General features: G+C 40.1%; 1 protein-coding gene across 1 annotated transcript in view; it reads left to right on the forward strand.

Moving 5' to 3' along the window:
* nphp4 (nephronophthisis 4) overlaps nt 1-26,781 on the forward strand; it is a 246,131-nt gene that overhangs the window by 98,638 nt on the left and 120,712 nt on the right. The window contains 2 exon segments of the mRNA XM_051949343.1: nt 18,951-19,115; nt 19,673-19,814. Coding sequence (XP_051805303.1) covers nt 18,951-19,115; nt 19,673-19,814 — 307 coding nt within the window.

Below are 26,781 nucleotides of genomic sequence, written 5' to 3' on the forward strand. Positions count from 1 at the left end.
TGTCTATCAAATCCCTCTGCAGCAATCGGGTAGGTATACAACCAATCAACGCAATGAATAGGCTGACGTAGTTCCGAGAGCACTGGCGGATTGTGGCTAAGTCCCATTAGCTTCCCAACCAGCGGAGCCGCGGAGCCAACTGGTATATTAAGGATTTGCCATATCCCGCTGGCATAAGTCCAAATACGTCTTTCTTCTCAATGAAACACTTAAGTGCCGTCCTTTGTTTATCTTTCAAGTTGAATTTTAGCTTCAAATCTTTAAGGGCTGTGGCCAAAGCCGAGTCGAAAGATAACTGTTTATTGTGCTCTGGTTGTTTCTGTCAGAATCGTCGCGCTTCTGTCGTCACTTCGTTACACCCGCCTTCTGACTCTACACTTCATGGTGATTGGTCCGGCCAGTTTTAGGAGAATCCAGCCTCGAGCCTTATGGAGGGTAACTAGACCCACCCTGGCAGAGAATTAAATTCGTTGCCGTGGGTTGTCTAGCGCGGCTAGGCTAGCAGCTCTAGAAAGGCGGGAAAAAACCCTGCAAGGCAGCTGCCCTTTTTGAATGGTTCATCCTGGAGGGCTTCGAGGTGGCAGAATCATCCAAAATTTTAGTTAGATGATTATTGTTTACCCAGTTTCTACTTTGAAAATGTGTAAAATTCTTACTGGCCTATAATTCCGGATGGCCAGTTACTTGTAGCCAGGCTAGAAAAGTACCAGTAGAAAATGTTTTCTTATTTTTACAGCTTTCATATTACACCTCTGAATTTTTAAAACCTTCATAATAGATTTTCATCATGTGGGACCTTTTAAGAGGAAGGGGGCATTTTAATCTTAAAAACATTAAAATATTGTCAGTTTGACACACAGCGAGTGAGTTTTTAGGGGTTTAATCAATGACCTGAGAGGTACTTCAATATTTCATAAACGTTTATTTAGTCACGTTTTGTACACTTTCAGTTAGTGAGTCAGGCCTGTATTTAACCCACAAAGCCCTTTTTAAAACACACTGATATTGATCGAAATGAATTAGTCAGTAAACTCATTTGAAGAGCAAAGAAGCAGACTGATGAGTAATGAGTGACTTTATTATTGTGCTGAAATTAGTGCTGTGGAAATGTACCCTATGTTTAGTTTACTGTTTGAGTCATGTTGATAATTCCAGCCCTTTCCAGAGTATTTTGACAAACCTTTATTTGCTTATACCAGGAACATTTATGTAGTTCTGGCTTTACTGGCTTCAGCAGCTGTTTCAGCCGGTGGCAGACAACAGCAGGCATCTCATTCCTTGCTGGCAGCTATCAACTTTGTTGGCTGAAATTTCAACTGTTGTAAGCAGATTTTATTGACTGTATCTAGCTCATAAATTAAGGCAATATTACCTTCATAAGTTGGTTGATTTTTTTTTGTAAAAGATTATTTAAAAGGAGAACTCAAAATGATCTAAATTACATATTTTTAAACATGTAAAACCACAAAGTACTGTGGCACTTTGGAAGAAGGGCTTGGTAACTAGTGTGTGCAGTAAACAAGTTATGCAGAAGACATGTTTTCATTAACTTTTGTGACTTTCCCTTTCATATACTACCATGGGGTTTGGGGTCAAGCAGACAATTTCATGTTTTCCATGAAAACTCACACTTTTTCACGTACTAACATAATTGCACAAGGGGTTTCTAGTCATCCATTAGTCTTTCATCACCATTAGCTAACACAATGTAGCATTAGAACACAGGAGTGATGGTTGCTGGAAATGCTCCTCTGTACCCCTATGTAGATATTTCATTAAAAGTCAGCCACTTCCAGCTAAAATAAACATTTACTACATTAACAATGTCTGGACTGTACTTTTGATTTATTTTATTTATCCTCATTGTTTCAATGAGGAACTGCTTTTCTTTCAAATAAAAAAGAACATTTGTAAGTGACCTCAAACTTTTGAACAGTAGTGTATGCATTTTTCTTGCCAAACCACCATGCATACAGCCTCCACATGTGGAGAAATCCAAAATTTGACAAGCGTGCGGTGCTGTAGGTTTGCATCTGCCTTATCTCTGTAGAAACTCAACATTTAAAAATAATTGAAAAATAAATGATAAGCTGCTGCTTAGTTGTATATTGAAATCTCTACTGGTAGTAATGAACCTAGACACACTGATGGCTCTTCTCTGATAGCTTTTTTCATTTTATTCCTTTCTGTGTCTCAGATGTCACCGCCAGAGGATGGAAAATAAACAGTATGTGGAGCAGAAAGCAGTGACATGCCTAGCGGCTGGGTTTATTAAAGATGTTGGTTTACAGCTTCTCCACTGTGCCACAGAGACTCTTGTTTGGGTTTTAATTGGCTCACCGACAGGTACATGTTGTATAGATTGTTGTGTGTTTCCTGTGACTTCTCTTAAGTGGCTGTTTGTGTGTTGTTGGTTGCAGGTTACTGTTGTGTGAGTTGCATGGTTATTGTGGGCCCCTGCAGGCTTTAATGGTGTTTGCTGAATGAAAGGCATCTATTGAAGCTCTCCCCAATCACCTGCTCATTGAAATGCCTTTTTTTTCAATGGCACAATCCTCTGCTTATTAACCCCTCCCTTGATCTTAGTTTTCATGACTACGTTCATTATATGACTTGCGTACACTGAGCTCTTCCACTAGTGGGGGCCTCAACCTCAAAGAAATCAGTTATACATTTGTTTGGTTCAGATCTGAAATGTCATACAAATGTTAATTAAATGTTAATCAAACATCTTAAGCAAAGTAATGTCATCAGGATTTGGGAGTGATATATTTAGCCGATTTGCAGCCTATTCTGGAGGTCATTCCTTCCTGGAGGCGCCTCTCGCTTTCTCACAATGAGAAGAGAAGTTGAGGATGAGGCAAGGGAGGCTGCACGCTGCAGAGACAATATTTCGCTCGCCTAATTAAAATGAATGTCAGTCCTCCCCCCGCTGAGAAGTGCATCAATCTCCCCCTGCGATAGGCCCAGAGTGAGTCTTACCCTGTCAGTGCCTGCCAGCAGTGCCATCCTTCTCCAGACGGATGCAGCGCCCTGGCAGCCAGAGAGGCATTGGTCATGATGTTTGCACATCTAATGGTTGTCTTGTGAATGGCCACCTCAGACTGAGGCCCTGCTTTTTATATGAACGATCTCCGGCCCAGACATGAAAGATTTTCATTTTGAACAGCAGCCATCTGAAGCCCAAGCAACTGCAGAATTGTCTGCTTGAGCTTTCCCCTATACTACAATGAGAGCAGAATTGACAAATCTTTGAGACTTTTAAAGTATGCCAATGCTCCAAAAGATGAAAATATCACAGCAATATTAATTTCAGAATGTACCAATAAGATATCATGGTGTCAGGTTTGTATGGAAAGGACATTCACCTAATGTAAAAGTCATTCGTAGTTGTTGTCATTAACTTTCAGCAAGTGATTTGGTAGTCATAAGTGATCTTATTATCATCATCTTGAGGTAATTTTAATTTCATGTGAGGAGGTATGTATGCTCTGCTGCTCTAATGAGGGATTGAAAATCTGCTCAGGTACTTCATATTACTTCTTTCAGTTTAATGTCTGAATTATTTTAAATGAGCAATCTCCTGATGCTTTTCCCCCTCACCAGACAGAAGGCAAGATTTTTGTGCAAGGGTTAGCCTGTCTTTTGTGGTAATCTCTCTTTAGAGTCTCTGCTGTAGAAATAGACTAAAATAGTCTACTATTTTCAAGGTTTTGGTTTAGTATGTTAGCTCTCAACACAATGGACAACTCAGGCTGATGGAAATTTCAGAGGATATCTGGTCTTTGGGCTTAAAGAAATTTTAGTGTACAAAAGTTGGCATGATGATCATGATCCAGGAAAAAGTAAGGGATCTTCCAAAATATAACAATTTGGTTAGTGTGGAACAGATGCATGTAACAAATTCCTTGGCAATAAACATATTACATTCAGAAAATGTAATATGATGTACAAATCTGGTCAGAAGCTAGCTGTGTTTAATGTCTGTAAAACACACTTCTAATGTGGATAATAACCTCTGTCCTGAGCAAGTCATTTGGTCTGCCTCCAAACTGTCATTTTCTTCAAATGCAAGTAAAATATCTGATAATAGGTGCATAGATTTTGCTAGAGACGCCCTAATTCAATCTCAAAGATCAGTACCTGGGTCATTTAAGGCGTTGTTAGCTGATTGGTATCAGCACAAACCTAAGCCTGATCTTTTGATCAAGTCTGCTGTTTCACAGATTGTGAAAGGGAGCACACAATTTGTGGTAGGATGCTAAGCATGCAAGGTCTAAACAAAGATCTAAATTAATAATCGACAGCATTATCAATCAGTAATTAATTCATTGATAACACAAATTGAGCCCAGTGGACATTTGGCCTCTACTGACATTGCTTTTATATTCAACAGACATGCAGTATGATATGGGCCACAAAGGCAGCTCTCTTTCACCACAGCTTGTATTGGATACTTGAGCATTGGCCAGAGGTCATTCTGCATCACAGAAGTCTGTGTCATGGTGGCTTCAACAGTATATTCAGATAGTGCCCAAATGAAACTTTGTAACAAGGATTGTGACCACAGTAAGGAACACCTTGAATGCAGAAATGCCTTTTTTTTCTCTTGCATTGCAGAGATATTCAGTTGACAGTTATATGCCAGCACAATGGGACTGAGTTTTGTAACCTGATTGTGCTTCATGTGTGTATTATCTAGTTATATGGTATCAGATTGGAACTCAGCGTTGGCAGATACTAAATATTCAACAACTTACATCAGACTGGAAAACTTGACTGGGACAACCCTTGCTTTCACTGTATTTCAATACATTTCTTTTCAAAAGTCTTCCAGAAATAATCAAATGCTGTTGCAGCTATCTTCTGTCTGTGTTAACCCTTACAAGAACATTTGGCTGCTGGTTAAAATGAGCACATTCACAGTAAATTGGCCTGAGCTGTGAACAGGACTTTCACGAACATCTCCTTTGAAGCTTTGCCATCAACAGCTAGATGTGAAAATGAACAAGATTTTTCCCAAGCCTGATTTGGCCTTGGTGAGTTGAATAGAACACAATAGCCTGCTGGGTTCATTTGGACTACTTGTGCAGATGGATGAAAATGTGAGTGGTTTAGTGCTCTTAAGTTAATGATCTCGGTGCATGTTCTCTCACTTCCTTCAGGGCTTCTCATTGTGGAGAATAAGTAGCGGGAGCTGTGGGCCGGTGCTTGTCACAGGGTCTTGGCTGAAATAATGACTTGAACAGCCCAACAGACTGCGGTAATGGTAATAACTGTCAGACTTCGTCTCCCATCAATGCTCACATCCCCCTAATTTAGGATTAATTTCTGCTGTACTCCAGAAAGCCCTGAGTCGCTGCATGTCTCGTCGCTTTCTTTGAGCTTCTCGAAAAATATCTTCCTGCTTTATCTCAGCTTTTCACAAACTTGTCTGTTTTATATTAGGACATATTACGAAAATTTAAACAAGCATACGGATAGCAGCTTTGACTTGCTGTTTCTACAATTACGGATATTTTCGCTCTATGTGTATGAAGAAGCCTTTCGTAGTTTTCTCACTTAATAAGTGGTGGTGAATTGGACTGGTACTGTCTCTGCTTCCAGTTCTCCTTGTCTGCTCAGTAATATCTTTTAGCTCTCTTTGATGAGCAAAACTTGCCTTCTGTCAGAAAATGTTTCTTTTTCCTTTTTTTAACCCACTCCTCGGTGTCCCCCAAAAGTTTGATGATTACTTTTCTTGCTCCAGGTTACAGACGTGAGATCTTTGTTTCTACCCTGTAGTATGTTAGAAACAGACACACTTATTTTATTTGTCTGGAAATACAGCACCATTATATTTTACACTTCTAAACAAGATTGATGAATTCTTCCCTTAGAAAACGCTTTGCCAGTTCGAGCAATTATGTGTGCAGTGACATCGCCTGTTATTGTTTTCTATACAACTTTATGAAAAACTTTGCTTCTTCCTTGTTTTTGCCTTGGGCTTCTCTTTCTTTTTTTTTTTATCCCAAGTGCACTATTGAAACAAGTGCTTGGTTCCTCTGACTGAAAGTTAATGACTCTTATTTTGAATATAGCCTTTAACACTCAAATCAACCGTGTAATCACACTTGGGGGAAATTGACTATTGATCATTCTGCCTTGTCCAACATAATGGCCAGCACTGCAGCAAACAGTTCTAAAAGCAACTTTTAACTTAGATTCTCTGATTAATTCAAATGTTTCCTGCCCAAAAGAGTGTAAGTACAAAAAGTCATACTTTATTTCCATTGAAATATAATGTCATTGATTTGATGTCTCTTTGCAGTCACCAGCAGGCTTTGCAATTGATTAAGACTCGCTGAGTTACTGTGGTGCTTAGAATAAGTCAATCTGTCTGACCCTCTTGGCAACTTTCTTCTCACTGGAGGCCTTCAACACATGCATACATCAGCGAACTACCCCCTGCAGCGCTTTGCTTTTATTACAGTGCCAATGAGCCACGTACACCTGCATGCAGATTTAACATTAATCGCTGCTGTCATATAATCAAGGAAATGCATATTGTAATTCTTAAGCTCATGCTGAGGAATGCTGAGGACTGTCTGTGTAGAAGGATTACATGCATAATGTGAATTTTCTGCCGGGTTTGAATGAAACTATTATCCTGTTTGTTTACTCAAACCACAATTGAAGAGTCTTTTCAAGATTCCTTCAGTCCTATTGTTTGCCAGCTCAAGCTGTCAGCGCTTTATGCAGTTCATATGTAGATCACACTGTCCCGAAGCACTTTAAAACCACTGCACTGAAACCATGATAGTGATTCATGCTGCTACCGGCTTTGTGTCTCAAAGGGAGTTCTTATTTTGTGCTATATTTCAGTGCCGTTGTAGTGATCGCAGTATCCCGTTTTTGAGAAGCTGCTTTAAAGAGCCCGTATTTTGACCTTTAATAAGTTATTGCTTGCCATAGATCTGCACATTACATACGCATTTATGGAGAAACATGTTAAGATTTGATGAGTGCTTAACTTGCAGCTTTTTCTTGTCCTTTTTATTCTCTGTCGCAGTTATTCAGAGCAATTTTGAACATAGAGTTATTCTCACTTTCCTATGATTGGAAGACTGAAAGTGTGTGATAAGCATTGAGTGTCGGACAGATAAAAGCTTTTTCCAAGGCTGTAGGCATCCCTATAGAACTGGCCCCTGATTGGTCTTTTGTCTCTCTCATTCTGTTAGAGCTCAGCCAGCATTTCTGCTCCCGAATCACTCCGGCAATATATTCACTGAATAATACAAGAAGTGAGTGTTGGGTCATGTGCGAGACACTCATTTTGCTCTTTCCCTCATGTTCTGTCGAAGCACTGACATGTTGGAGACAGAGAGTGGTCGGAAATAAAAGAGACACATTGGATGAATAGCCTAAGAATTTCTACTGGCTGCTCCCTGTGCTATAAAATGATCTTTCTCTATGTGGATCATTTTTACAAAATTACCACTTTGAAAATACACTTGTTTGATTTAATGTTTTATTAATTCAACTCCATGAGATGGAAAAACAGGCAATGCCTCAAGGGGGAATATATTGTTATCTGTTTTATGAGTACCATATATTTCTGGAATTACAATTCAAAGAAATACCTGTTAATGTCTGTGCTACTTGAGGGTAAAGTTATGGTCTGAAATCGGCTCCCTCTTGTAAGGAATGGAGTATTGATCAGCATCTGGACCCACTTGAGATGTGTGATACTTTGTAGAGGTCCTCTTAGCTGTGCATAATGGGCAATTTATGATAGGACTAGGTGCAGTCCTGTGTTGTTCCCTCTGCTTATGTGTCAAACATGGGCAATACAGCAATACTGTGTATATGATGGACGAATCTGTGTGTATCTGAAATGGCAACCACATAACTTTAAAATGTTTGTTCATGTAAACAATATTAAAAGGTAAATATTCTTACTTGGCTGTTGTGAAACAGGGGTCAGTCTTAAACTTAACAATGTGCTTATTGAGGTAGCACATTTTAATACAAACTGAGTTGACCAAAGGCAATTCAAAACATGTCTTGAAGTTTTTGTTCTTGTCAATGGAAAAACATTTCATGGAAAGAGGAAGGATGTTCTAAAGCTTCTTTCTGGTGGACCTTCTTCACCCACTGATCTCTAATTCACTTAATGTAAGCATATATGATTTAATAATGTGTAGTTAATTGAACCTTAAATGCATACATTTTATTTTCAGATCACATTAGCGCAGTTAAATCACATTTTCAGGCAGCAAAAAAAATGTTTCTAAGCTGAATGAACTACAAATGATTTGCAGTGTAGGAATCTTGCAACATCATTCTGCAGCAGCTGCAGATGAAACAGACAGAACTTGCCAATATCTGAGTACAGAGAGGCACGGCCATCCAGCCTTGAGGAAATGAATGCAGTCGTCAGAGGTGTTTTGCCATTCGGTTTCAATTTGGCAACTGTCTTCAGTTGAAAGCAGAGATAATCTGTTTGTTAAATTTCAGTGCTGATCCAAGGTTGACACCAAGATTCCTGCATAGGCATGAATGGTTGCTGTCAGTGGCCTCAAGTGGTTGGTGATGGTTGCTGTGGTGCTCGGGCAACTAAACGCAATCACTTATGTCTTGCGGTCATTCAGCTGGAGACAGTTTACTGTGCAATTGTAGTATTTGAAATGTCAACTCCATTAACCGCTCCAAACACTTGACTATGAACTCTGTTTACTAGTCAGCAAGATTGCTTTGCAAAATTCTTAACTGACATTTTGAAACTGCCTTTTCCTGAAAATCAAAGACAGCATTGGTTATTTTTCACAAAAAAGAACAAAATGTTTGGTGTTTTTATTTACATGACAAAGACCTCTTGTGGTTATGTGATAGATGAAGGTAAAAAATAACATATGACTTAAATAATTAATGGTGCCAACAGACAATGTTTTTCTCTGTCAACCATCACACAAATTTTTAGGGTCCGAGCACCTTAGGGTTTTTATTATTATCCTGCCAAAACAACTGCATTTTTCAGGGCCTGAACATGCTCGAAAAGTCATGCAAATTTGCACACACATCAGAACTGGCGAAAAATTTCATATTTTTTAGAGCATGTAGAGGTGTGTGGCAAAATGGCTCCATAGCACCATCTACACTTTCCCACGGGCAGCGTGTTTCACTACAGCTACAAAATTTGGTACACATATGCAGTGACAGCCACATTCCAAACCCAACAGGAAGTGAGCTATTTTGCGTTGAATGTCAGATTTGGCCCATTTTTCTTTTTTTTTTCTAGAGCAAACTCCTCCTAGGGTGAAACTCCACTTCACTTCAAATTCGGCCAGTACATACAGGAGGCCTGAATGAGCAAAAGTTATTAAAATCTTTTTCCAAAGTCAAAGGGCGTTTCCATGGCGGCCTCTGGAATTTTGATCCTTCGCCATGAAATTTCAAAATGCTGTGTAAATGCCCTGAACATGCTTCAATCTGCCTGAAACGTTACATGTATGATCAGAGTCCTGCCCTGATCACATCCATATGATGAAATACGTTCACAGTCGGAGCGCCACCTGCTGGCAACAGAAAATGTCATTTTTTACACTTTGATGTATTATTCTTTGCCTCTTGCTCAGATTCACCTCAAATGTGGTGACATGAACCTAAACATGTTGATGATGATTCACAGTGAAAATGGTGACGTGTCATCAAAGGTTGTTGCTAGAGGTACGGACCCGTACCCGTAGCCTGTGGACTACGGATACGGCACTTGCCATTTGCCAATCAGATACGCAAGATCTGGTCACGTGACTCCCGGTAGAGGCTAGCTGTATGGACCCGTAGCATCGGTACGACAGGTACGGACCCTAAACCTGACCCTAACACTAACCCTAACCTTAACCTTTGCTTACCTTTCAACAGTTTGCAGTGGTTAGCAGCTTCTTGACTCGCGAGACTCGCGTACGGGTCCGTATCTGTCTGGCAAATGGAAAGTGCCGTACCCGTAGCCTGTGGGCTACGGATACGGACCCGTATCCGTAGACACTACCGTCATCAAAAGGTGTGTCTGTGGCGGCACGGCGAATTTCGATGTCTCGCCATGACGACTAAAATGTTTATATCTCAGCAAATCCTGATCCTATCTGCCCCAAACTTCATGCACTGGACACCAGGCCCAGTCTGAGGACATCCACACTCAAAAAATTTTAAAAAGTTGTAGCGCCACCTATTGGTAACAAGAAATTTAGAAATTACATCTGCTCACACATTGCTCCAAACTTTTTCGTACCATTCTGAAAATTGGTCAGCTGATTCTTCTGCTATAGCGCCCCCTGCCTTATGTTTAATAAACAGCCCCCCCAGCACGTTTCACCTACATCCACAAAATTTGAGAGGCATATAGAGCACATCAGAATGCACAAAAAAGCCTCTTGGAGCCATACTGTAAACTCAACAGGAAGTTCGCCATTCTGAAATAAGTGCAAAAATGTTCTCTATTTTTTTTCATTTTTGAGAGCGAACTCCTACTAGGGTTTAACTCCTAGAGACCTCAAATTTTTTCAACACACAATATCTGCTGGATGTGAGAGCATGACTGCGGCTGGTAATGTAAATGTAAGGACGGATTAGGTTGTTTATGTAGATTATGGACTTAAAGCTGCTGTCCGGAGTTTCCGTTTGTTTTCAATTTATGTATCATTTTTTAACAAAGCTTAAATGTGTTAGTCTAGTTCGATACTATAATATAAAGTTAGTATAACGCGATATGAAAATTTATTCCTGAGCTCCGCCTTCCTCTCATAGACCCCCATGTTATTCCAAAAAGCGCCGGTTGCTGCCGACCAATCAAGTTCGAGCTTCAGCTTTGTCATGCTGTCAATCAACGGTTACGCGCACAGCAAGCAAGCCCATGCAGAGGTGGGCGAGCTACGCACTACGCAACCGCGCGCACATTTGTTTTGCTTGTGGAGGAGAGAGTATCAGGGCTCAGCAACTTCCAGAAAAGTTACCAATCCCACGGCTTGTCAGGCCAAGAGACTGCAGGACGTTTTTTGGCTTGGGGTGCTCGCGTCGCTCCCCGACCACGGCCTCCATAGCCCGCCTGCGGGCTTCGTTTAGATGCCGTGGTCGGGGTGCTCGCCTCGCTCCCCGACCACGGCCTCCATAGCCCGCCTGACGGCTTCGTTTAGATGCCCGACCTCTGGAGGAAGATGTTGGGGCGTCTGGGACATACTCTTCGTCAGAGGAGTCATGCAATTCTGAACTCTAGATAGAAATAAATAAACAATCTAACACATATACACGCGTAAATGCACTAAGTTTGATAAACAACGTCATCGAGAGGGATACACGAGTGTAATCACATATTCAAACTTTACTCGTTAGTCCTAGCAGATTCATGTTATTTTGGTATTAGGACAAGTTAGACTCAATACAGCATTCTAACGTAATTCCTTTATTATTTACTAAATGTACTAAATGCAGAAGAGTGGAAAACAGCAAAACAGGCGAGATGCTGCAGCACTCCGGGCACTTCTCTCATGTACTGCGCGCGTGCACAAATAAAGGGGCAAAATCAGAGGGAGGGAGGGTGGGACCAACAGCGTTTTGGGAGACGCTGCGATTCAAACTCCGGACAGCAGCTTTAAAACGATTACGAAACGGTACCGCTCAAACCGATAATTGTCCGGAAATGCGAGAACATTTATGCTCGGTCTGATAACAATCTACCGACAAATATTTAATTCTCTGTGCAGTAATGCTGCTCCTTTATCCACTGGATCGTTAATAAATGCTGTTCTACGCCAAAACTCTCTCGCTTACCGACTGAATGAATGAGGAAATGAAACAGCGTGTGTGGCTGAAAGAGGGCGGAGACAGAGAGAAACTCGAGGTTTTCTCAGATAAACCTGCTGCCGACCAGGTTCAACTCATAGAGTCTGTTACTGCGGTAACTGACCGAGAGTTTAAGTTACCCCTCTTTGTGAAACAGGCTCGAGTTACCCCTCTGTCTCAGGGTTAAGTTACCTCGCTTCGTGAAACGGAAAACTCGGAGTTTCCCTCATTTCAGGGTTAAGAAACTCAGAGTTTTCAGTGAACCTGCTTCGTGAAACAGACCCCAGATCACATTTATAGGCCAAAATACATTCACAACATGTGCCATAGCGCCCCCTACAGGGTTAAAAAAATAGCCTCCACAGAGACTTTCACCCATGACTATGAAATTTGGATTGCATATGTAGCACGTCAGTGCAAACAAAAAAGTCTCTTGGAGTCATTCTCTAAACCCAACAGGAAATCCGCCATTTTGAATTAAATGTCAGATTTTTGGTGTTTTTGGTCATTTTCAACAATTGATTTGTCACAGGCAATAACTCCAAAACACCTCAAATTGGGACAATATATACAACATACCTTCAGGTTGCATATTTGTGAAAATTGTTCACAAAACTCAAAGGGTGTGGCCATGGCGGACAACTGAACTTTAATGTTACGTCATGAAGCAGGACGTTTTGTGTAAATCCCCTGTACATGCTGCAATCTGCCTCAAACTTTACATGTTTGACCAGAGTCCAGTCCTGATGAGTTTCATAGACCAATATACAGTCACAGGGATAGCGCCACCTGGTGGATGGACAGAAAGTGCTGCATAAACAGCCTGTGCATTCTCTAATCTGCCAGAAATTTGACCTGTGTTCTCAGAATCCAGCCCTCGTCACATTCATGGGACTAAATACATTCTCAGTCGCAGCATTGCCTGGTGGAATGCTTGGGGTCGCCGACCAGCAAGGATTTGAGGGCCCGTCCAACGCTGCTTGCAGCTTTAATTGTCATTGTTTTGTGTGATTTAAACCATGGCTCTTCCCACACACTTATCAAGACGTTTTGCTTAAATCTAAGCAAAGCTTTAACCTTTGATGAAATTGAAAATTAATGACAGTAAGCCCTCCCTGAAAGAAAATCTTCATAATATTTTTCATATCATTATGTCCGCTGTCAAACAAAGAGTACAGAGTGGTGGTCACATGGTTACCACATGGTCATATATGGAGGCAGGTTTCCTGATAGATGTGAATGCTCTCCTTGATCTTTCTCTGGATGTGCACTCGTCACCTCGTCTGAAACTTTCCCAGTTGGTGCTGTCTTTTTACAGTCTTCATTTTTTGCCTTATAGTCAAGGGTGCTTGTTGTTTCAGCAATGTAGCCTTCTCGATCGTAGTTGCATGTGATGTCATTTTCCTCTCTGAGGCACTGCTGTTCCTGCACTACCGGTGTAATACTGCACATCTCTAAGAACTGTCCAGTTTCTGTGGGCTTATATAGTTGTGGTGGCCAGGGGAAAAAGAATAAATGAATCAATAAAGAAAGCAATATTATTTTCATCTGGAATTCTCCTTGTGAAGCAGACTGGAAACCTGTTTTTGTGAACTGATTTTTTTTAATATATTATTCAGCCTGGTAAGGGCATTTTTTTTTCTTGGCACTGTCCTTTCAGTTCCTGAAATAATAGTCTCTGATTCTGTGACAATGACAGCTGTAACGGAGTTTGGAGTTTGAAGTTTGAGGTGAATTTGGGGTAAGCAGGCTCTTCTCTTCTTGGCTGACAGCATTGCTACTGACTTTCAATGTCTGTACTGAATATAGACTATATCTAGCCGTACAAATTCAGTCAGAATTTAATTCTGAGTATTATTTTTTTATTTTTTTTTCTCGTTGTGACAAAATGCTTTAAAAGCAGTTAAGCGTGGTTTCATGAATATATGACACAAATCATCACAATTTGCCTCATGGTTATTTCATGCAATTGCTGCTTTCAACAATGCCAGCAAGGCTTGGGCTAGAAAATCATAACAACAATGAGAAAATCATTTGATAGAATGTCTGATAGTTTCATTTAGTTGCATCAGGTGCAAATCGCAGTGTAGCACAAAGTTTAGAGTAAACTGCACTTTTTGATTTAAAATTCATACTCATTTACAGTCAGGGCACCACTTAGATCTCTTTAAGATCTTTATCAGGAATATTTCAGATTAAATATTCATAAATATATTAGATCTATTTGCATTGATCCTTTTTAAAATTAGAATCCTGAACTCTGATGTCAGATATACACAAAACAACAACAGACAGTCAATGAATGAATACAAGTAAATAAACTAATGTGATTGTCATTGGAGGCAGTTGGTAGAATGGTAATCAATTCACAATCACCTTAGAAATGAGAAGTTAAATGTGACTTCTCCATCACCAGTTTAGTAGATACAAAGTCATACTTGCATATTGCACAAGGATGTGTTCTTGTGAAGATATGCTGGATTGGTTGGTGACATTGGTGGTTCAGGAACGCAGGGACACGATGACTCTTTGGTGGTGTGTTGAAAAAGTGAGCCTGAGAAAATACACTAAAGCAAATGCAATATGAGTCGAACTCATATTTCAAAAGAAAACCTTTTTACTGTTGCATTTTTAAAGGTAACTTAAGAAGTCTGATAATCAGCAAGAAAACTCTGTCAAAGTAGAAACAAATAACTTAAAAGCCATCACGAAAGAACAAAGATCCCTAAGAAAATGTTTGAAAGAGAGATTTCCAGTTTCTTTTTTAAACACTAAAAGTTCTTTGGAGCCACATTCAAGTAAGAATCTAAGCAATCACTGATGTGTTCATTCAAAAGTTAATTCAAAAGTTTCCTGAGTGGTGTTGAGGTTCACTGTCCATGAGAGGTCAGAGGCCAGAAACCTTTAGATTAGATAGATAAAGGCTTTATTGACCCCACATCGGAGGAATTTGCAGTGTTACAGCAGCAAAAACAGAATAAAACAGTACAAAAAAGAGCAGCACACAATGCATAGATATAAATAGATGTTTTTTTTTCCTTTAAGTGAAGCAATATAAATGTTTATAGTGTATAAACATTAACAATAAGAATCTGGTCATATTGCGCAGATCAGGTTGTTGCTCTCTATGGAGGTACTGCACATCACATTTGTCTTATTTACATTATTATTGCACGGTTAGTTGTTGAACTGAACTACTGGGAGCAGGCTTGATTGAACAGTCTAACCGCAGCAGGAAGGAAGGGTCTGCGGTACACACGTGGACAAAATTGTTGGTACCCCTCAGTTAAAGAAGGAAAAACCCACAATTCTCACTGAAATCACTTGAAACTCACAAAAGTAACAATAAATAAAAATTTATTGAAAATTAAATAATCAAAATCAGCCATCACTTTTGAATTGTTGATTAACATAATTATTTAAAAAAACAAACTAATGAAAGAGGGCTGGACAAAAATGATGGTACCCATAACTTAATATTTTGTTGCACAACCTTTTGAGGCAATCACTGCAATTAAACGATTTCTGTATTTGTCAATGAGCGTTCTGCAGCTGTCAACAGGTATTTTGGCCCACTCCTCATGAGCAAACAGCTCCAGTTGTCTCAGGTTTGATGGGTGTCTTCTCCAAATGGCATGTTTCAGCTCCTTCCACATATGTTCAATGGGATTCAGATCTGGGCTCATAGAAGGCCACTTTAGAATAGTCCAACACTTTTCTCTCAGCCATTCTTGGGTGTTTTTGGCTGTGTGTTTTGGATCGTTGTCCTGTTGGAAGACCCATGACCTGCGACTGAGACCAAGCTTTCTGACACTAGGCAGCACATTTCTCTCCAGAATGCCTTGATAGTCTTCAGATTTCATCGTACCTTGCACACTTTCAAGACACCCTGTGCCAGATGCAGCAAAGCAGCCCCAAAACATTACTGAGCCTCCTCCATGTTTCACCGTAGGGACAGTGTTCTTTTCTTCGTATGCTTGGTTTTTGAGTCTATGAACATAGAGTTGATGTGCCTTACCAAAAAGCTCCAGTTTGGTCTCATCTGTCCAAAGGACATTCTCCCAGAAGCTTTGTGGCTTGTCAACATGCATTTTTGCAAATTCCAGTCTGGCTTTTTTATGAGTTTTTTTCAGCAGTGGTGTCCTCCTTGGTCGTCTCCCATGAAGTCCACTTTGGCTCAAACAACGACGAATGGTGCGATCTGACACTGATGTACCTTGGCCTTGGAGTTCACCTTTAATTTCTTTGGAGGTTGCTCTGGGCTCTTTGGATACAATTCCAACGATCCGTCTCTTCAATTTGTCATCAATTTTCCTCTTGCGGCCACGTCCAGGGAGGTTGACTACTGTCCCGTGGGTCTTGAACTTCTGAATAATATGAGCCACTGTTGTCACAGGAACTTCAAGCTGTTTAGAGATGGTCTTATAGCCTTTACCTTTAAGATGTTTGTCTATAATTTTTTTCGGATGTCCTGGGACAATTCTCTCCTTCGCTTTCTGTTGTCCATGTTCAGTGTGGTACACACCTTTTCACCAAACAGCAGGGTGACTACTTGTTGTCCATGTTCAGTGTGGTACACACCTTTTCACCAAACAGCAGGGTGACTACTTGTCTCCCTTTAAATAGGCAGACTGACTGATTATGAGTTTGGAAACACCTGTGATGTCAATTAAATGACACACCTGAGTTAATCATGTCACTCTGGTCAAATAGTTTTCAATCTTTTATAGAGGTACCATCATTTTTGTCCAGGCCTGTTTCATTAGTTTGTTTTTTTAAATAATTATGTTAATCAACAATTCAAAAGTAATGGCTGTTTTTGATTATTTAATTTTCAGTAAATTTTTATTTATTGTTACTTTTGTGAGTTTCAAGTGATTTCAGTGAGAATTGTGGGTTTTTCCTTCTTTAACTGAGGGGTACCAACAATTTTGTCCACGTGTGTATCTCTTCTTTAGACACCACAGGTGAAACAGTCTGTCACTGAAGGAGCTGCCCAGTGATGTTACTGTTTCCTGCAGGGGTGGAAAGTGTCTTTCATGATGGACAAAAGCTTTGTCGTCATCCTCCTGTCTCCCGCCACCTCAACAAGGTCGACAGATCAACCCAGGACATAGCTGGCTTTCTTAAACAGTTCGTTCAGTGTCCTCCTGTCTGCAGCCGTGATGTTGCTGCTGCTCCAACAGACCACTCCATACAGGATTGCCGATGCCACCACAGAATCATAAAAGGTCCTCCGAAGTGCTCCCTGCACCCCGAAAGACCTCAGTTTCCTGAGCAGGTGGAGTCTGTTCTGACCTTTCTTGTGGAGTATGTTGGTGTTTATAGTCCAGTCCAGTTTATTGTTCAAGTGAACATCCAGGTACTTGTAAGAGTCCACAGTCTCAATGTCCATTCCCTGGATGTTCACTGGTCTGTTCCTGCTAAAATCCACCAACAGTTCCTTAGTATTCCCCACACTGATCTGGAAGCACTTCAGCAAACACCAGCCCACAAAGTTCCGGTTAAGTTCTTTCTCACCTCCCCCAATGATGAGTCCAATGATGGCTAAGTCATCAGAGAACTTCTGAAGATGGCAGTTCATAGTGTGATAAGAGAAGTCTGCAGTGTAGAGGGTGAAAAGAAAAGGGGCAAGGACAGTGTGTCCATTCCTGACTGCTCCAGCTTGTCCCTCAGAAGTATGGGCTTGATGGTTTTAAAGGCACTGGAGAGTACATAAAACATGATTCTCACAGTGCTCCTCATCTTCTCCAGGTGAGAGAGGGCATCAGTCCAGGAGGTAGATCACCGCGTCATCAACCTCGATGCCTGGCTGATAGACAAACTACAGCGGGTTTATTAATGAGCTCAACAGAGGTCGGAGATGACATAGGACCAAATTAGAACTTAATTTGAGGTGATTTGTGTGTGCTTCTCCACAAACACTTCAAATGTGACGTATTCTTTAATACTGGTCTTACACACATTATTGTGTCCCGATTTCATGTTTTGAAACTGATTGCCATTCTTCGATAGAAAGTTTTGGGTGTTAGGATCAGAAGGTCAGGAGGTCACAGTGAAGAATGACACCTCCTCTTCTCCAGAGGTGATTATCCTCAGAATTATGTCCTGTGTTCTGCAAGAGGGCAGCAAGTTGTCATTCTGTAGTAAATATCTTATATGCAGATGTTGCCTTTGGGTGAAAGTTTTGAGTTAGCTGTCTTCTCAAAAGGTCTCCTATCAAAATTACACCTGTGAGAAAGGATCTTCTCTGCTCTGGAATGTACCTGGCAATAAGCTGTTGCATTGCTCCTTACAAAAATCTGTTCTACCTGTGATTGATTGCAGTCGTCTGATGATGATCAGCTTATTAATTGATTCAGCAAAAGCCCTGAAACCTTCTGAGGATGATTTAAAGCAAAAGCCTTTTTAAAATTTTTCCCTGGATGGCTGTAGAGGGCAATATTACTGATTGTGCATCATGTTCAGACACAACAAAGCTGCTCCTAAACCATGAGGGCAACCTGGGGTTTAGCAAATGGTCAGTTGTGTGTGAGAATATGATAAGGAACTTATATTGGTGACTAGAATAACAAGACGTTTGATATGCAAGCCTTTTATTTTTGCAATTAGGGGGAAACCATGATGAACTGGCAAACTGAACATGTTTATTAATTTTTATTTTTTTATTTTTTTACTCGGAGTGTCGTAATACATTATCAATTCTTTTACCCTGCTTTAGTAAACAAATCAAATAATCAGTTGATGACAGTTTAACACTATTAAAGTCTGTAATTATTCTAGTTGAACACTCCATATCAGCCATGATACAATAAAATCAAAACAATTTTGCAAATTGAACAAGTTTGTCATTTTATTTGCACGTTTATACCAACAGTGTGATTTTCTTGCTGTCTTGTCATCTCATCATTTGCTTTTGGTTAAAAATCCATTTCCAAACTAATGAAAAATTGATTGGCCTAGCACAGTGATAACATTAACTAACTGTTACTAATTTGACCAACACCTTTGGCCAGGATGTCCAAGCAGAAAGCAAATAAAAGACTAATCTTTAGTAGGGTTACAAGACTGTTGATCAAAGTTGCTTTTGATGTTTCATGTGTCTGAATGTCTGATTCTTAAATCTTTTTCAGCTTTCTGCTACCTCCACGTCCAGAGCTGCCTTTTTGCAGTGCCTTCGCTGGGGGATTTGGTGCCCCTTCCAGGAGCCAGTTGACTGGAAGAGGGAAGAGATACAGCTTGTTTTGCAAGGAGGTGCAAAGCCAAACCCTCATGGAGTCATGGTCTACAGCACAGAGGTGCGTGCCAAAACTCAGAGCCCTGCACCAAACCTTGCCTCAGCTCAAGGCACAGCTCACGTAACACAACGGCACAGAGGAATGTCTTTGTTGAAGGAGAAACATGTAAAGGTGTTTAGACGAGCTGCTTTTTTCAGCACCTTTCAACACTCAAACAGATGCTCCCCAGAAGACGAAAGCTTCACATTATCTATATTGTTGTGTGTGTTTATTGCTTTTCCCTCATCCAGTACCCATTCAAGGTCACATTACATCACCCTTTACAGCTCTGCCTACTTTGCATTGCACTTTCAGACTTGTCTGCAAGTCTCATTATTTTAGTAACAGTATTAAAATTTTGAAAGGGTGCAAAATTTGTCATATTTTGGTGACTTAACTTTTCACACCTTTGTTGTGAATTGCCTCACATCTTGGGTGTTTGGAAATAGCTACACGTAATTCTACCACTCATTGCTTCTTCCTTCTGCTGTCCCATTCATTCCCTACAGAATCTGAACTGTTCACTCTCCAACTGTTTTGTTGTGTTGCTGAAATGTCTGAAACTTTCTCCTCTCAAGGAGGTCTCGGAAACGAAGGATACAATAACATTTTGGCTGTCATCCAGCCTGGAAAGAAAGGCATCCAGCCCAAAGGCATCTCTGAGGACAAAGCAGGAAGATGTATCCCATCAGAGGAGATCACCTTCATCACCCTCACAAGGTAAATATAATCAAGTAATCTATAATGGCCTTCTAAGAAAATATTTAATACTTGGAAAGGAATAGGAATAAGCTTATATGAGAAATGACTTTCTACTGCTCACAGCTTTGAAGGGATATTTTTTTTTCTCATGCAAAGAGTTTGCTTATAAGACCAGAGCATGTGTGGTCTGTTTCTACTCATTTTTTGAGGGTACACCTCAAGAATGTGGCAACACCCAGGTGTAATCAGCCAAAGTTGTAAGCATCAAACTCGCCTGTCCTCTGCATATAATACAGCCCCCACCTCTACAGTGTTATCTCAATGGCACCACCTGCTCTCTGCATGATTAGCATGCTTCATGATTTCAGTCTTAGGGGAGTAAAGGGATAAACTGAAAATACTGGGTGAAGAGTTTGGGCGTCCACTGGGGCCTCTTGATCTGGAACAAGCCTTACTTTGCATCCTTATGTTATGTCAGCTCTTGGACAGGATGTTCACCTTGTACTTGTGCTTTTCAAGGTATTTACCATAACTTAGATTTTACTATATTTGAGTGTTGTCACTGAATTTTGCATGACAGTGCTTTGATAGGCTCACCAGCAAAGACAATCAAACAATTTGTAAACAAACTAATAGTTTTTACGTTGCAGTTTGGTCAATTGTGGGTTAAAGAATAACTGAAGGTGGAGGCATTAGCAGTCTGGCCCTTGGCTGTAGAAACTGCTTTAAAGATATGAAATGAGATCATTGTGGACATGGTATCAGTCTGTTGTGGTAAAGAGAGAGCTGAGCCAAAACATGAAGCTGTATGTTTACTGGTTGATCTACATTCCTACCAACACCTATGGCCGCAAGCTGTGGGTAGTTACCGAAAAAGATTGTGGATACAAGTGGCAAAAATCTGTTTTCTTTAGTGGGTGTCTCAGCTAACAACTAGAGATAGAGTGAGAAGCTTGTTCATTTGGGAGGAGCTCAGAAAACTGCTGCAGTTCCTCCAAATCTTCCAGTTGAGGTGGTATAGGCATCTGCATGCCTGTGGGTGCCTCCCACATGTGACGCTTTGGTTATGTTTAACCAGTAGGAAACCTTTGGACAGAACCAGAATATGCTGGCTTGGGAACATTTTGTTATCCCTCTGCTGCCCCTGAGACCCAGGCCTAAATAGGTGTTACAAAATGTGCCCTTAGTCAATCTCAACCAGAATCAGAATTAGCTTTATTGGCCAAGTGTGTGAACACATAGACATACAACATTGATTACTCACTAAGTACCTAAACACAACAAATTTGCATGCATTTAAATAAGGGCAACTAGTCATGGAAGGAAAGTAGATGTTAAAGTATGTACGACTATAGATATGTGCTGAAGAGCATGTTTGAAGTGAACCAGAATTTTAGCCCCAAATCACAGTCAACCAAAGTTTAATGCAAACTTCAACAATAAATTGTAAGTTATTGACACCCTATTTACGAGAGGTAGGTTGGCCACAGTGCAGAGCAGCTTTTCTGGGATGAGATATAAACAGTTATGTGATACCTGTGTAGGCCTACAGCATATGCAGTGGTTCAGGATAGGGTCTCAGCAAGAGTTGTTCTTGACTGAAATGTTAAGAATGATGACCTGTGGAAGAGAAAAATAAAACAAAGCTTGCTTTCTGGACATCTGTAAGTCCTGGATGGAAGGCAGTTCAACCTAAATGATGTTTCGTTGCAGTCCTGACTGTTCTTTGTAGTCTGTCCTTGTCTTTTTTGGTCTCAGATCCAAACCAGACAGTAACTGAACTGCAGAGAACAGATTGAATTACTACAGTGTGGAACTGGATCAACAGCTCCTAGGAATAAGTTGAACTGTCTGAGCAGGTGCTGTAAGTATGTCGTCTGATGGGCCTTTTTGTTGATTGATTATGTTGAGTGTCCACTTCAGATCTTGATAGATTGTTGATCCCAAAAACCTGAAGGTTTCCACAGTAGGCACAGTGCTTCTGTGTATGGTGAGGGGGCACAGTGTAGATGGGCTCTTCCTGTAGTCCACTGTCATCTCCAGAGTTCTGAGTGTGTTTTGCTTTGTCACGTATCTGTGACAAAACATTGCCAAAGTTCAGTTGCTCTACTTTTTAGAAGCTTTTGACTGTGTCTCTTGGCCTTCTTGGAATAGAACTTGCTCAGGTCCCATCACCTGACCTAAATATAGCAAGTCACATGTTACAACAACCTCAATTCCCTACATTCTGCACTTGGGTGACTTAATGCTGCACTTCGTATATGTGATGTCATACGGCAACTTCACTTTGAAAGAAAACCTTGAGGTTTACATATTTTATCACATATATTCGCAGCTTTTCTCTAGTTAAAAAAGATCACACGTTATAAGCAAATTACACAAATTATTCACCCTCGACAACCCCTTGCAATTCCTTCACTGCCCTGTAGGGCACACAGACATCCAGGTGAGGACGATATCTGTAAAAGAGACTGCAGCTTCTCTACACTACACCAATCAACGTTGCTTTCTAAGCCACTAACCATGCAAGTCAAATAGCAAAAAGGTGAATATGTACTATTACTGTCTGTTGGTTACTGTGTAGTGCAATTTATAGGTGTTACACTTTCTAATCAGAGGCTTTGTAATTCAACAATGAACTGTGGTTGTAGTTTTGGACCCTTACTAAAACTACAGTATAGTAATTTAACAGTTAATGTATTTATGTTATCTTTAGTCACTCTATAATGGTGTTCTAATTTCAAATAGATAGGATACAATCTCACCATACCGTGCAGAGGTCAGACCAAAAACCTTTTATGAGACAGGCCTGAGTTCTCCTAGGTACAAATATATGTAATTATACCAATCAGCCACAACAATGAATTCACTGACAGGTGAACTGAATAACACTGACTGTCTTGTTACTATGGCAACTTTCAAGAAGAGGGCTATATTAGGCAAGTGAACAGTCAAATGGACAGTGTAAGGATTTGAGTGACTTTGACAAGGGTTGAGCTAGACAGCTGGGTCAGATCTTCAAAATGGCCGATCTTGTTGAGTATTTCCGGTATGCGGAGATTCTTATCAAAAGTAGTTCTAGGAAGAACAACCAGTGAACTGGTGACATTCTCATTGGTACCCAAGGCTCAATGATGTGGATGAATAGCCAAGACTTACCTGTGTTTGAGCTACTGTAGCAGAGATTACTGAAAACCTTAATGCTGGGTACAGTAGAAAGTAATCAGAACACACAGTGCATTGCAGCTTGCTGTATAACCTCAGACAGGTCAGAGTGAACATGTTGAGCCCCGTCGACTGCTGATAGTATCGTAAATGGGTACATCATGTCAGAACTGGACCCCAGAACTGGAAGAAGGTGGCCTTGTCTGATCGTGTTTTCTTTTACATCAGTGCAAACGGCTAGAGGGGTGTGACATTTGCCTGAGGAGGGGGTAGCAACAGGATGCACTGTGGGTAGAAGGCAAGGCATCTTAAGCAGTGTGATTCTCTGGCAGTGTTTGCTAGGAAACCTTGAATCCTGACATTCATGTTGATGCTACTTTGGCACTCACCTTCTCACATACACATTGTTGCAGGCCATTTACACCCCTTCACGGCAGCAGCATTTTCTGAGGCAGCAGGAAAACACTTCCTGTGAAACTACAAACATTTTTCAGGAATGATTTGAGGAACATGTCAAACAGTTCAAGGTGTTGACTTGACTTCAATCAAGTCAAACATTTGGTGGATGTGCAGGCACCTGGACAAGATCAGGCAGGCAGTTTAATTGTTGCAAATTAACAGCATGTGCGTATTGCTTTGAAGCAAAGACTGCATGCTGAAATACAGTCTCACTTCCTGGATGTAGACTTCAGGTATAAAGCCTGCCATTTCCAGTATGCATTTTACAGTGTGTTAGTGTTTTTAAAAATCTGATTCGCTACGGGAATCACCAAGAACAACCTCGAAACATTTTCAGTTGCATGCTGAAAATGACAAGTTTTATAGAGGATTTCATTTGTACAATAAGCCAGCCCTGCTTTGTTCTTTGGTGAATTAGCCATTTTAACACCATTGCTCAACTCTCTGCATGTAAATATTCCACTAGAACAATTTCCCCGACAGTTTTGCAGGAGGACCTTTACTGCATCCCAGGCTTAACACCCCACAAGACAAATATGGTTTTAGAGAAATGCAAACAAGGCCCAACATTTTTTCCTTCAATAGCAGAATGATCATGATGTGCTGTCAGAACATTCTCCAGTGCCGACACAGGGCTGTGGGGATAGGGCTGAAGTGTGACAGCCTACTGTGTCTTTATCCTTTTCTGAGCAGCTTTTATACTCTGATTTCTTCAGACCACTATGATGGATTTGATGGAGACCTGACTGTACAAGATTAGTGCTGTTGTGCTGAAAACTCATCAGATTTTATGCCTTCTCAGACTCAACTAGATGACAACCACTGACAGTAACATACTGTTTTTCCTTTTAGTACATTTAATGTGGTGGAATAACTTTAGTGTGCATTTGACAAACATTTTTTGTAGCATGACATATCAACCACTTGTCACCACACATATAGGCCATTCTTTGCTTTTAAGCGCAGTGCTTAAGAATGTGAAAATGAACCTGTCCCTGCTTTTTTTTGGTCAGATTTCAAGGGGGTGATCAGAAAATCCTGCTGAATGAGCAGAACCATTTAGTGTGACCATTCCACGATATCTTTCCTAAAAGAACTCCGGGATCCCAAGCTAGTCCACACACCGAAACAAAGCTTTGATTAAATATTCCAATTCTTGCAAACAGCAAAGATAAATGATGTGCCAGTGTCTGCATCGCTTATCCAAACCCAAACTGCTGATTTGTTCCATGTCTGTCAGTGAATTGATTAAAAGTGTTGTAAACACTACATACAGACACTCAATCCCAGTGACAGCAGAAAGAACTTGAGTGGACCCAGCTCGTATACTTGGATGATTTCCCTTTTAATGATGCTGTTAACTTATCTTGGGAGAGAACAATAGTGTTGATCAGGGCCTGCTTCATGGGTGTGTAGAGAAGACTTTTGGAAACATTTATTAATAACATTTTAATCAGTGTTGAAGTGTCTTTAGAGGGTTGTACAAGAAGCCTGAATGATTTAGGTTTGTGTTCAGAGCAGAGGAAAATTGTTTATGTATATCATTCTCTTTCTTTTTCACACCTGAACCAGCCCTGACTTTGTTGTCTCTAAAGTTGTGTGCACATGGATGTAAAGACATGGCAGTAAGTGTGCCGTTTTCAACTGCAGTAAAAAAAAAAAAAACAAAAAACAGAAAAAACAACTTTATTTGATGCCTTTCATCAATTTCCAGACAGTTATTTACTTTAGAGCTAATTGCACATTTTTATGATTTTTATATGAGGTAAACTATTGGGATGAAGTAGGACAGTGGTCACTGGGATTAGGGAGGAGGTAACTATTTATTGCAAATTTTGGAAAATCTATGTTTTCTGTCTGTTTTTATGTCCTTGTTAGTTGCTTTATGATCATTACAAACAGATCTTCCTAACAACTTAACATTTCCCATACTATAAGGTATGATTAAAGACCTCTTGATAGCTTTCCAAGCAATTTTCCTCCAGTATTTTGCTTGTGATGTCTTGAGGTTTGCCCTTTAAGTGGTCTGTCCAATTTTCTGGAAACATCTCTTTTCTTTACTTTTTTAAATTTTACTTCTTTATATACACGTGGGGGCTTTTGAAATATTTTATTTTATTTCTTTATTTCTTTATTTGATAGGGACAATGCGCATTAATGAACACCAATTTGTTCAGAAATGGGCATAAATATGCCAGATTATAGCACAATGCTAATTTACATCCGCAGTCCCTAAAGGAAAAAAAAACACATAACAGTGACACAAAAAACAATAAGTCATAATAAAAGCACACTGCAAAAAGTGCACAAAGAAAACATCACAGTTTATCTCATAACAGTATTACTAAAAAGACAATAAGTCGTAATAAAGAGACAGTAGGTCACAATAAGAAGACAATAAGCCACAATAAAAGGTCAATAAATCACAGTAAAAGGACATTACAAAGTGTACACATAGAAGTTATAGGTCAGTGGTCACAGGATTGGTTCACTTTCAGCCACTGCTTAAGGTGATCTTTCAAATACATATATTTGAAAGATTCTCTTCTTCTTCTTTGTTTCTGTTTTGAATCAGAAATTGCATTAAATAGTTTTTAAATTTGCCCTCTTTTGAATGTCCAACACATATTTCAAAGCTAATATTTCAACTGACTTTGTAGTGCCCTCTGTAAGTAATTGGGAGTATGTCAGTGTTCCGTCTCTATCCCAACAATCTAAGATTTTATCAAGTCTGTTTGGAATGATGTCAGATTTGTGTGCCATTTATCTGAGGTATGTACATTTGTTGTTTATTTTGAGGGTTTTCCATACATTTCCAGTTGACTCCATTCTGTAAATTTTTCCGTGCTGCTTTTCCTGTAAATGATAATGTCCCAATTGAAATGGTTGCCTTTTTTTTTCAGTTCTGATCCATTTAACCTCTGTTTTGTCTTTCATCCACTGGGTTGCAGTAATTTATGTCTTTGATGCATATGTATGTGAACAGAGCTGACTGCATTTGAAACCAAATATTTGTTAGAAAGAAGCAATACACTTGACCAATATCAAAATGAACCTTTAACTTATTCATGATGGCAATTAACATGACTTCTAGTTAGAGAAGTGGAAATTCTCTTCAAGTCCATACATTTTCATTTATCAATAATTTAGCTGCAGGGTTCACTGTTGTTTAAGTGAACATCACACATCACTCTCTGCATCTAACGAAGCAAATCTGGAGAAGGTCTGGCTGTTTTGACACAAATGCTCTTCATTGAATTTTAATGACTTATCATCTTTAAATATTTAATGTGTCCTTGGTCAGTCCTCTTTGTCTTGGACTCTTACATGTGCTTGTATCCAGCTCAAGTACATCTGGTAG

This window comes from Acanthochromis polyacanthus, chromosome 6, assembly GCF_021347895.1.
Source record: "Acanthochromis polyacanthus isolate Apoly-LR-REF ecotype Palm Island chromosome 6, KAUST_Apoly_ChrSc, whole genome shotgun sequence".
Lineage (NCBI taxonomy): Eukaryota > Metazoa > Chordata > Actinopteri > Pomacentridae > Acanthochromis > Acanthochromis polyacanthus.